The following is a 12357-nucleotide window of genomic DNA, read 5'->3' on the forward strand; positions in this document are numbered from 1 at the left end:
TAGAAACCCCCCCCCCCCATAGTTTAAGAAGAATTGGCTGCAGATCTTCTTTGAAAGTCTGGTAGAATTCTTCTGCGAATCCATCTGGGCCTGGATATTTTTAGCTGGAAGGGTTTTACTTCTGTTCAAACTCATTATTTGTTATGGGTCTCTTTAGTTTGTTGACTGCTTGGTTTAATTTTGGTTGTTTTTGCTGAATCAAGAAATTCAACCATTTTTTTTTAGATTTTCCAGCTTACTGGAGCACAGCTCACTGTATTCCCTTATAGTATTCTGAATTTCTTTGCTACTGGTTGTAATGTTTCCCTGTTAATTTTTGATTCTATTCATTTGGATCTTGTCTTCTTTCTTTTGGGTAGTTGGATCATGGGTATGTTGGTCTTGTTTATCTTCTCAAAGAACCAGTTCTTATATTCATCGAGTCTGCTGTTGCTGTATTGCTTCCTCTGGCATCTAGCTCTCTGATCTCTCCTCTGATTTTTATTATTTCTTGTCATCAGTTGTGGTTGGGTTTGGTTTGTTCTTGTTTTTGTACATTTTGAGTTGTATCATCATGTTGCATGAGTTCTGATTGGTCTTAATAATAAAACCCAGGTCAGATATCAGGGCAAATTAAATGCTGAAAGATCAGAGAGACAAAGGAGTAAGCCACAGCCAACTCTTACCTTACTAACTTCTCAATGGATTTTAAAAGGGCTGAGCTGTCTCCTCCGGCCTTATATTCCTCACTGCCCAGCCATACCACTTCCTGTCTGTCTGTACAGACCTCCAGACCTCTATGGTTAACTCATGGCTAGCTCTGCGCACTGATCTTCAGGCAAGCTTTATTTGTTAGAGCACAAATAAAATATCACCACATCATTAAGTTATTACTTTTTGGTTTTTAAGTCTAAGCACTTGGAGTTATAAGTTTCCCTCAAAGGGCTACTTTCTGTATCCAAGGTTTTATTGTGTTGTGTTTTTTCGTTGAGTTTCAGTAATTTTTTTTAAATCTTGATTGTTTTTAACCTATCTATCATTCAATACTGAGTTGTTTGACTTCCCTGAGACTGTGCATTTACTGGAGACTTTTGCTGTCATGTTAAGTTTTACTACATTGTGGTTGGGTAAATACATGGATTATTTCAGTCTTTCTGATTTGTAATGATCTGTTTTGTGCCTTCAGTATGGGCTCTATTTTAGAAAAACCTCTGCTGCTGTGTAGACGAGACATTGATATTCAGGTGGAGTCTTCTGTAGATGTCCATTTAGTCCATTTGATGTATGATGCCATTTAATTATGACCTGTCCAATTAGACCTTGGAGGATGATGTGCAGGTCTGTCTGGCTGAGTGGAGAGGTTGGAGGCTGTCTGGGGTGGGGACTGGCAGGGCAGCTCCTAGTAGAAACCCAGAGGTTGACTGCAGTGCAGGCAGGTGTAGCTAAATTAGGCCAGGTACTGGATGTGGGTTACAAGACTGAAATAAATGATTTATGTGGGAGCATGAAAGTCGCTTGCTTTCGTGTTCTTTGTGTTTGTGATGGAAAAGCTTAGAAGTATATTTTAATCAGTACTTTGGAGAGTATGAAATTTTATTTAGAGCTCATGAATATTATTTGTGGAAGTGATCAACTGTGTTTAACTGAACAAAGTTAAATTGTGTTGTTAACAGTGTGGTAAAAATAATAGAGTAAGAAGCCAATCATTTTAGAGACAGATGTTTATATAGATCTAAAAAGAACATTAATAATGTAATTTTAAAAATTAGGTTTTTAATTTTATATGCAGGGGTGTTTTGTCTTCATGTATGTGTGCACCAGAGTGACACTCTGATCATTCAGTAGATTGTTGTCTGTATGCTTAAAAAGCAAACTGTACTTGACAAAACTAGCTTCAAATTATAATTTAAACTCCAAATTTAGAGTCCAGAGCCTTAGTGCACATGAAAAGAATCCACATAAAAATCTGGGTGTGATGGCTCATGCATGTGGTCCAAGCTATGACAGAAGCTGGACAGCCAGTCTAGCCTAATCATTTAGCTTAAAATTCCAGGGAGAGAGACCTAGTCTCAGAAAACACTGTGGGTGCTTCCTGAGGAACAACATCTGAGTCTGACTTCTACCCTATCCACGCATGCCTCTGGATGCTGGAGTACACACGTAGACAGAGTCAGGGTTTCTCTGTGTGTCCCTGACTGTTCTGGAACTCCCTGGGTAGACCAGGCTGGCACTGAACTCAGGAGGACATCCATCTGCCTCTGCCTCCTGAGTGCTGGGGAAAAAGTGTGTGCCATCTCACCCAGCTTACAAACAGAATTTAAAAAGAATTCTATAGTTAAACATTTTCAACTCTGATAATTTCCAGTTAGCTGAAAGGGAAATGGTCTCCTATGTTCACATTGTTTTTTATCAGTTTGAAAAATAACCACTTAAAGCGTGCAGTGAACCATAATCTTGGTTGTTTTGAAGGAAAGCACATGTTTTAGGTAACTGTTTTAAAATATGTTTGAACCCCCACAAAGCATGCATCCATAGCCATGCATGGAGACCATGCATCCATAGCATGCATCCATAGTATGCATGGTGACCATAGGGCGGTGGAAGAATAGCCATAGGGAGGTGGAAGAATAGCCATAGGGCAGTGGTAGCCAGCCAGGGCTACATAATAAAGTCCTGTTTCAACAACAGAATCAACCGATCAAAACCCCCGAACGAATTAAACAACAGATGTGGGTGCCCAGACTGATTTTAAACACTGATGTGTGCATACTCTTTCTGTTTCTGTGTCTATGTGAACTTGTGCTACTTCTTCTTGATGATGGACTGTAATTCATAAGCCAAATAAAGCATCTCTTCCCCAAATTGGCTTCAGTGTTTTATCACACAACAGAGAAGCAAAGACAGCACACTGCTGTGACGGGGACATGTGACACAGGTTGCACTCACTCTCTTTTGTTAATGTATCATGCAAGTTCATAGGGAAGATACCAGAAATCTCCAAATAGCCATCCTTGAGGAGAGTGTCACATGATTGCTATGTGCCCAAGGACAGCTTTGTCCTCTTGATCCTTCTTCCTGTGTCTCTCAAGCACTACCATGACAGGGCTCCTGGGGCCAGTTAAGAATGAGAATTTCTGTTGGCTACCACAGTGACTTTATGTGGTGCTGGGGGTGGCACCCAGGGCTTTGTGCTTGGTAGGTGAGCACTATACCAATGTATTTAGAAACAATATGAGAATAAATACCAAGGAATAGAACACAATTAGTTCGTCTGAGAAATGAAAGAAAATTTTAAATGTAAGTTCATGAAAGAAATACAATTGTGATGCTTAGAAGAAATGAGTTCTTTGGTCATGAACCCTTTAATCTGTTTTGAGTTGAGGCATCTTATCCTGCACCCTGATAAAGAATCCCTATGGACACTACAGACAGCAGTGTAATAAATAAAATCTGTGTCATCTTCCATGTGTTTCCAGGCATACTTCCGACAGGGTGTTGCCCTCCAGTACCTTGGACGTCATGCAGATGCCCTGGCAGCCTTTGCCTCTGGGCTGGCTCAAGACCCCAAAAGTCTCCAGCTTCTGGTGGGGATGGTAGAAGCTGCCATGAAGTCTCCGATGAGAGGTAGGTAGGATGAAGTTCTTCCAGTGTTAATGAAAAGCAGGTCACCCAGCCTTCTAGGGTGTTAAGGTCAGCTCAGAGGGTTCAGAGGTCAAGAGCTTGTGCTTTAGACAAGTGAGATTGGAATCCCCTTCAGTAGCTGCTGTTGATGCTGCAGGAGAACTGCTGGAGTCTGGGCTGGTGAGAAACCCTCTACATGGGCAGATGAGCACACCTCTTTGTATTTTAGGAGTACTTAAATAATTTCCACTGTGAAATTAGATTTAGTATTTTAAAACACAATATCTAACAATAAGTTGATTTTCTTGTATGAACAAATACAGCTTTTAAAAGGAATAAAAAATAAGAGAACACATTAAGCCAGTCCTGTCTGCCCTCCCTCCTTTCCCCTCCTTCTTGTCCTCCCTCCCTCCCCCTTCCTTCCTATTCTCCCTCTCTCCCTCCCTCCCTCCTTCCTGTCCTCCCTCTGTCCCCCTCCTTCCTGTTCTTCCTCTCTCCCCCCTCCTTCCTGTCCTCCCTCTTTCCTTCCTTCCTGTCTTCCTTCCCTCTCACTCCCTCCTTCCCTCTCTCCCTCCCTCCCTCCCTCTCTCTCTCCCTCCCCCTCTCTCTCCCTCCCCCTCCTTCTTGTCCTTCCTCCCTCCACCCCTCCCTCCCTTCATGCAAAACACCTCAGTCAATTCAAAGGGATTAAGAGATAGTTTTTTCTAGAGCCAAGTATGAGTGACCATGGCCCGGGAACACACAGTTTTGATTTCCTCACTTCCATGTCTCCAATGTGGATGTAGTTTGATGGAGTTTTGTAACAAGAGAACAAAGAACATTATAAGTCAAGGTGTTGCCAAGGCAGAAATATCAGAGTGGTGGATTACAACAGGATGGGGGATTCTCAGCTATGGGCCTCAGACTCGGCTGCTAACATTCTTAGCTCTTCTACTGGTAGAGGGTAGGGTTTTATTACATTAATACAGATGTTTTTATAAGTTTATCAGGATGTCAGGTCTGATACAGAGATGAGCAAGGGGTGACTCCTTAGAAACTAAACATAGCCCAAGAGAAGTTTTAACCAGGCTTCCAACCCTGCAGCGCCCAACTCCCCAGGCTTTGTAGAGATAGCTTCTTTCAGGAATTCTCCGTCACACTTCTCTTCTTTCTTCCTGACAGATTGTCACTCAGTAGCCCAGGCTGGTTTGAACTCACTATGTAATCCAGGCTGGCCTGGAACTTGCAGCAATCCTCCTATCTCAACTTCTTGACTGGTGGAATTATAGATGTGAGCTATCGTGCCTGACTTATTCTTGTATTTCTTAAAGCAAGTGTATGCATAGCCATGGGCAGCACCCACATCTTTGGAGAGAATCACGATGCTGTGTTTTGTACTCATAAGAGATGAAAAGTAAGACAGGAATTCTGAGGCCACGAACAGACTCTTTATTTGCAGAGCAGTGGTTTTGTTTTCTTTTATTCTGTGGTTCTTGGAGGTCACACCCAGGATCTGAAAAGTACTGGGCAAATATTCTCCCACTCACTAAGCTCTGAGAACACTGAGTTTTGAAGAACGAGCGCTTGTGAAGTTTTGATTAAATGCATGCACCAGCTGTCGTCTTAAGGTAGTGACAGTCATGACAGAGAGTTTATGGAATACAGACAAGGCCACTGCTATCGAGTGCCCTTAGCTATGTCAAACAGAACTCTGTCTTTGCCACAGAAATGGCCTCTTAATTGTTTATAGAGAGAATGAACATTTTGTCAAGTTTTGAAACATTTACAACTTTAGGTGACTTTAATTTGCTGCCTGTTGTTGTACTTGACTCAAAGTAGGTGCTAAATAGAAGTCTGAAGAACTCGACAGTGCCCATGTCTCCCGGCAAGTCCTAGCTTACAGAAGAGACGTTATCTTCAGGGGAGGTTGGGAAACCTCTCTTCAGGATGCTTCATAAGTCACACAAAGCCTTGTCTTTGCTTCAGGGACCAAAGGCTTTCACCAAGGCAGAACTTGCTGTCAAAAAGCAGTGATCCAGATACACTTGGGCTCCAGAACTTTTGGGGAAACAGACAATAAAAAAGTCAACCTGTTTTCTTTATCATTTTCTACTTTTTTTCCCCATTTTTTTTTCTCCATCCTCTCCGTGAAGGATGTGCATTTAACTTCTCCAAGAACTAACAACATCTTTTAAAGAACATTCATGGAGACTTTTTATTTACTCAGTGAAGATAGCATCTGTCCATTCTGAGGCACTCCTGCTTCTGCTGGAGGATGTTGTACCGCATGTGTTGATACCAGCAGGAGGATATCAGTTTGGCTTTGAAGCTATTTGTTGAGAAAAATGTAAAAAACAAAAAACATAAAAAACTTAAAAAAAAAAGAGCAGCTCAGAGCAGCTGTTACCCTTAGGGTCCCTTCCCACCTTACAGTGAGTGACCTGAGGCTGACCCTGGAGAAAGCTGCTGCTTACAGGTACCTGGAGCACTTAGTGTTTTCACCCCTCAGACTCAATAAATCTGACTTGCTTTAGCACTGCCTTCCCCACTCTATCTGCCCCCGGTAGGCCTCCTCTGAGCTTGCATTCTGGGCCTATGGCTGCACAGTGTGGTTCTGTGCACCAGCCTACATCCTAGTTGCCTTGCTTTGGGACAGTCACTATTTGCTTCTCATGTGTTACAGACTGAGGTATCCTCCTGCATTTTTCTAGGTTTCTGATATTGAGGCCCAGCTTTGTGGTTTGAACCCTTTGGATGTTGTTATAATGATTTTGTTTGTTGAGTCAGGGTGTCATGCAGCCAAGCCTGGTCTCTAACTCACAGTATAGCTAAGTCTGACGCTAAACTCCTAGTCCTCCTGCCTCTACCTCCCACGTGCTGGGATTACAGGCTTGTGCCAAGATGTCTGACTTGTTTTGTAATTCTTAAATGCAACAGAGAAAAGTTCCTTAGCCAAGGTGCTTTTTTAAGCAAACAAAACTCTCATGACTTCAAAGAATGCCTACAATTTGGTGCTTTTCTTTATTTATGTTTTTAATTTTATGGGTGTATTGTTTGATTGCATGTATAAGTCTGTGTACCACATGCATGCACTGCCCATGGAGGCCAGAAGGAGGGTATTGGGTCCTCTGAAACTGGAGTTATAGGTGATTATAAACTGCCATGTGGATGATGAGACTCGAATCTGTTTTCTCTGGAAGAGCTCAGTGCTCATAACCACTGAGCTCTAGCCCTCGTTTGATCTTTTTTTTTTTAAGGCAAGATTCCATCTGAGAGCTGACTCAGCACTAGAACATACTTGCTTAATGTGTGCTGAGTCCTGAGTTTGATCCCAGTACTGCAAAGACAAAGAATTCATTTCTAAGGAAGGTCCAGCCTATATTAATGTATTTTTTCTATATAAATATACTATCCCTATCCATATTAAAATTAATTTGATTTTTATTATTATTCTCTGTACTCCTAACCAAATTGTCTAATTTATATTATTTTTGAAATTTCACCCATGCATACAACATGTGAGTAAACTTTCTTGTGGAAATGATGACATTACTATTTAGATAAAGTGGCTGGACATGAGGCATCACTGAGTTCAAGGTGTGGAGTACCTAGCAAACCTGTTCGCTATGACCTAGCAAATGTCACATGCTCCTTAGCAGAGGGTGATTGTTTTTATCAACCTCTGCTACATTCTCACAAGCTCCTGAAGTGTCAGGAAACATGACTTTGTTCTTGAATTCCTAAAGACTTTACATTTCAAAAACTTGCAACAGGGGCTCAGTCAGTGTTGCGAAGGGCCTTTATGTTCCTATGGTATTGGTTTGACACCAGTTATTTCATGTATTATGCATCTGTTCTAGAAAGAAAAACATCTGAATAGCTACAGGCTGCCAACATTCTGTTCTGTCAATCTGCTAAAAGTCACAGAATTAGTCCCTCCGATGATAGCACGAGTTTGTCTTAGAACAGGAAATGGAGCCAAAGAATTATAAAGAGCCTTAGAGGTTAATTACAGATTTTTAAAAAGTGTCTTATTATCTTTTTCATCAAAAGCAGATACATTTGGCTGGATACAGTGACATGGACTTCTGGTCCTGGCTACTTGGGAGGTCAAGTTGAGAGGATGGCTCATGGCTAGAAATTTGAGACCAGCTTGGGCAGCATATTAGAAAATCTAACTCAGGTTCCCCAAACCCAATCGCAGACTAGAGATTCTGATTAGTGACCTCTAAGATATAATCTCAGCTCAAGCAGAGAAGCTTAACATAAAAAAGAAAATTACATATAGTGAAATGGACACACTGTGTATATTGCTACGTATATAGGCAGAGATGTCCACATACATAGGTGTCTTTGTACACATATACACATAACCATGCACTTGTACACATATGTATACATGTGTAACCATGACCACAGCCATAGCCTATACACCTAACAGTTGGGGGGGGGGTCGGGGCTGAGGTTAGTAGTTTTGAAGGACAGACATGTTCTTGCAGCTATCACTCAGTTTTTCCATTAAGCCATATCAGCTTCTGTTACTTCATATACTGCCTCATCAGCTCAAATGCGCCTGCTGGAAATCTGTGTTCTTGCAGAGATTTATCTGTCTCTTGCTGGTCCTTCCCCCTAAAATGTCCCCCACTGAAAATAAAGGCCGTGACTATTTAAATGCTACCCTTTGTTTAGTAAGTCAAGTTCCTCTTCTATGAAGCTTTTGATCATCCTGAAACATTGCTTTCACATCCACTTCATATTTATCTTTGTAGTGGCATTTTGTTTTTAATATACTTATAGTCTCTTTTCTATATGCTTTGAGTGGGAATTTTCTTTTCTTCTTCTTTTTTACTTATAATTTTCTTAATATCATTGTCATCTACCAAAAAACTTGCCCAAATGAAGATTTCTTTTCCCTTCTTGGGAGTTTCCAGACGATGCTTAGCCCCAGTCTTCCAACTGTTACAGTACTGTCTTCTTCCTCTGCGGCTGTTTCAGGGGCCCCACAGTTGCTATGGGAAAGACTAAAGCCTGGGCCTGTGCGTGCATCAGTCACTTCGGGATGAGCAACAGAACACTTTCCTTATATCTGCTTCCTGCCTTCCACAATAAAAGCTGAAACATCCAATCCCAATTTTCCCTTGCATCTGAGACCCAAACTTAGGCTCTGAAACTCCAGGTTCAATGAAGAGAGATCATACAGGATGTGTGTTGTGGGGGGTGGCAGCACTGCTTTCTGAGGCTGAATTTGGTGGCAGGACTCCACTTTGCACCTGAGGCTGCATCTCCACCTTCCACAGTGTAACTCGGTGGGCTTCTAGTTAAAAGCAGCCAAGGTCTCTATAGCTTGCAACTAAATCTTCCTGCTGTGGTGACTCAGGTGCCTGGAATCCTGCAGTAGACTCTTGCATTGCCTCTGACCCTGTCTTATTAACCTTAGATAAGTCAGATAAATGCCCAGATTCTTTGTTCCTAAAAAGGCGGTGTCTGTTTTTTCTGGTTTTGCTAATTGGAGATGGGTTCTACTTCTGAACACCACTGCTGCTAGCAGTCCTGCTCTCTCCTGACTGTGTTTAGCCTTGTCGGCTAACCAGTGCGTACTGTTTGCATCTTGACAGGAGTAAAAATGTTCTTTGTTCTCTCTTTAGTGATCTGATTGAAGGGGAAAACGCTTTAGGCACCAGCACGCTCCAAGGTTTCCCTGGTGATGTTGACTCAGGCGAGAGCTCCCTTAGCAGAGAACTGAAGAATCATAAATTGCAGAGATTTCATGTTAATACAGCACATTGGCCAGAATGCTAGAGATTTAAGGAGACCAGCATTGTCACAGGTTTGATGTATGGATTATTGGAACCACTGATGTGGAGGAGATTTCAGGAACTCTAGAGGCACAGTTATAACTCTTATTATCTTTAGAGGAAATAGAGAAGGGAGGGACGGGAGCTTGTCATCTGCATCCAACCCCCCAAATGGAACTAATTCCACATGACTTACTGACCTCTAACCTGACTGTTGCCATTTGAACATAAAATGAGGCTGACATTCATTTACCACCTGGTAACTCACCAAGATGCAGGTGGTGGTTTTCTTATGGCTTTGCTTGCTGTTGTTTTGTGTACTAGTGTAAGAAGTAATCATTTAAGAATGGTTGGCACTTTGTGGTTCCTGTTTTTTTTTTTGTTTTTTGTTTTTCTGAGTCTCCTGGGAGAAACTATAAGCAGCTGTTTTAGTCAGTTCTCTCATTTGCTTTGGATGATAGACATGCTAGGGGCACTCACCAGGAAGACAGAGGACGGGATTGTATCATGAACCTGCGCTGGGCCACTTGACTACTTAAAACATTGTTGACACAAAAACACATTTCTCACCTCATAGAGAATAAGAGAGAGTTTATTCTGGAGCCAAATATGAGTCACCATGGCCTAGAAACACAGATTTAGATTACTTCCAATTCCATGTCCTACGAAATAGCAATTTCATAAACTTTTTATGGTGACAGAGCAAAACAAAGTCATAAATCTTTGGCACTTTTCAAATACACTGGTGGTTGCATCAGGTAGGCAGGTTATAGCAATGGGGTCGGGAAAACTCTGTCATAAGCCGTAGATGTTGCCTGATGCTGTCTTCAGCTCTTTGGGTGAAGAGGCTACAGTTTTGTTAATACATTTCAAACGTTATTTGTTGTTGTTTATTTGCTTTTTTAAAAATCTTTTTATCAAAATGTTAATCCAGTTTTCTCTGTTAGTAACAGGGTATTTGTTCTGACACAAAGAGGGGGAAACAGGGAATGGAAGTTTAGCAGGGCTAATGATTGGCCAAGATAAATTGCAGTGAGCTCCTAACCTCTCCACATCACCACAGTTTAAGCAACCAGTCAGCAGACACAACTTCTTTCCTGGAATTCTCATTCACAGCATTCAACAGTTTAATCTAATATTTCTGCCAGACAAATGTGGAACAACTCTAAAATAACTGTTAGCTAAACTATACGATACACGCCATAAAATGAAGAGAGTGTAGAAACAAGAGTGGTTGAGCCCTGAAGGGTGGAGGCTGGTGTCCAGTGGAGGGTGGCTGGAAAGATGAACTTGTCATATTCTGAGGAGGAGCAGGATAGAGACAGCAAGGAATGTGTTGCATCCTGAGCATTGAAAGCCAAAAATTGAGGGCGAACATGGCCTTGCTTGTGGGAGAAAGAAGATGCTGGATGGGCAAGACTAGCCGTAGGATATGCGGGCCACCCTGTGGTGCCAGGTTCCAGGTTGAAGGGTTTGCGCTTGAACTAGGCCACAGACAAATTTCTAAAGCACAATGAAAAGATTGCTGTGTCCATCAATCTTCATTCTCTTGTTTTCCTTTTCTTCAGACACCCTGGAGCCCACTTACCAGCAGCTTCAGAAAATGAAACTGGACAAGAGTCCCTTTGTGGTCGTGTCTGTGGTTGGGCAGGAACTCCTGACAGCTGGCCACCACGGGGCTTCTGTGGTTGTCTTAGAGGCTGCTCTGAAGATTGGCACTTGCAGCCTCAAACTGAGAGGCTCTGTCTTTTCCGCCTTGAGCAGTGCACACTGGTCTCTCGGGAACACAGAGAAGAGCACTGGGTACATGCAGCAAGACTTGGACGTAGCCAAGACCTTAGGTATGCGGTTTGTTTGCATGTCAGCTGCTTGCCCTGATCTTGGCATGACCAATATATGCAACAGGACATTCAGTTTTAAAGCCCTCGGTCTTGAGGATTTTCTTACAGCAAGGATCTGAGGCTCCCAGAAGGCCTAGCAATGTGATTAGCAACTTCATAACCTCCCTCAGGGTTTTCATGTTCACAGTTTTAATGCTCCAAGTGCTGGTTCTCTGAGTGACTTGTCTTCATTTTAAGTTTGTCCTCCATGAGAAGGCACCAAGGTTTGTTGAGGGGACACTGAAGGCTAGGTGTGGTGGGGCATACTGGGAGGCTGAAACAGGTGGATCTCTGTGAGTTCCAGGCCAGCCGCAGAGGTAAGAACTTGCATTTGACTGTAATGGCTCTTCTGCTTACCAGCTGGGGGCACATCTGGAGTTCGTTTCTTGTTTTGGAGACAGGGTCTCACTATGTAGCTCAGGCCAGCCTTTATCTTGTGAGCCTCCTGCCTCCATGCAAGGAAAAAGAAGAAGGAGAGACTTGACTTGTGATTGTGGCCATCGCTGTAATGATTTTTCAGGGACTCTCAGGTTGCAGAAAGGAGAGCTGTGGTGTCTGCCATCAGAAACTCCTAGAGAAGTGATGTATGGTAGGAGGCCTGGAATCAGATGGCTGAACCAGCAAGCTGATAATTGCTCAGAGCCAAAGGTCATCTGCAGAGTGAGGAAGAGACTCCCAGCAGCAGCTGGTTTGTGTGAGGCTTACAACACTCCCACCCCACCCCCATGCACGTTACAACAATAACGTCCAGAGAGTTAGTTGGGTTCTAGGATCTCATCTCCCCATACAGAGTCTAAAAGAAAAACCATGTCCTAGCTAGTAAATCTGGCTTTTAAGAGAACCATGTATGTTATAAATAATGCTGTAACTTGGAGAATTTCTCTCCTCCTCTAAATCAGGTGACCACACAGGAGAGTGCCGAGCTCACGGGAATCTAGGCTCTGCGTTCTTCTCCAAAGGGAATTACCGAGAGGCTCTCACAAACCACAGGCATCAGTTGGTGCTCGCCATGAAGCTCAAGGATCGGGAGGTAGGAAACCCACCTGCAAGCCAAACTCCATTTTTAGAAACATAGATCCCCTTGATCTGTGCAGGAAGCATCT

At 42.6% G+C, this 12357-nt stretch overlaps 1 protein-coding gene across 2 annotated transcripts in view; it reads left to right on the forward strand.

The window, feature by feature from the left end:
- The window catches only part of Ttc28 (tetratricopeptide repeat domain 28), a 483898-nt gene that overhangs the window by 253037 nt on the left and 218504 nt on the right, over window positions 1-12357 (forward strand). For both annotated transcript variants that reach the window (XM_085680896.2, XM_048450757.3), the window contains 3 exons: window positions 3456-3603; window positions 10943-11215; window positions 12154-12284. In XM_085680896.2, coding sequence (XP_085537022.1) covers window positions 3456-3603; window positions 10943-11215; window positions 12154-12284 — 552 coding nt within the window. The remainder of the gene's footprint in view (window positions 1-3455; window positions 3604-10942; window positions 11216-12153; window positions 12285-12357) is intronic.

This window comes from Myodes glareolus, chromosome 2 (assembly GCF_982192425.1).
Source record: "Myodes glareolus chromosome 2, mMyoGla1.1, whole genome shotgun sequence".
NCBI classification, from domain to species: domain Eukaryota; kingdom Metazoa; phylum Chordata; class Mammalia; order Rodentia; family Cricetidae; genus Myodes; species Myodes glareolus.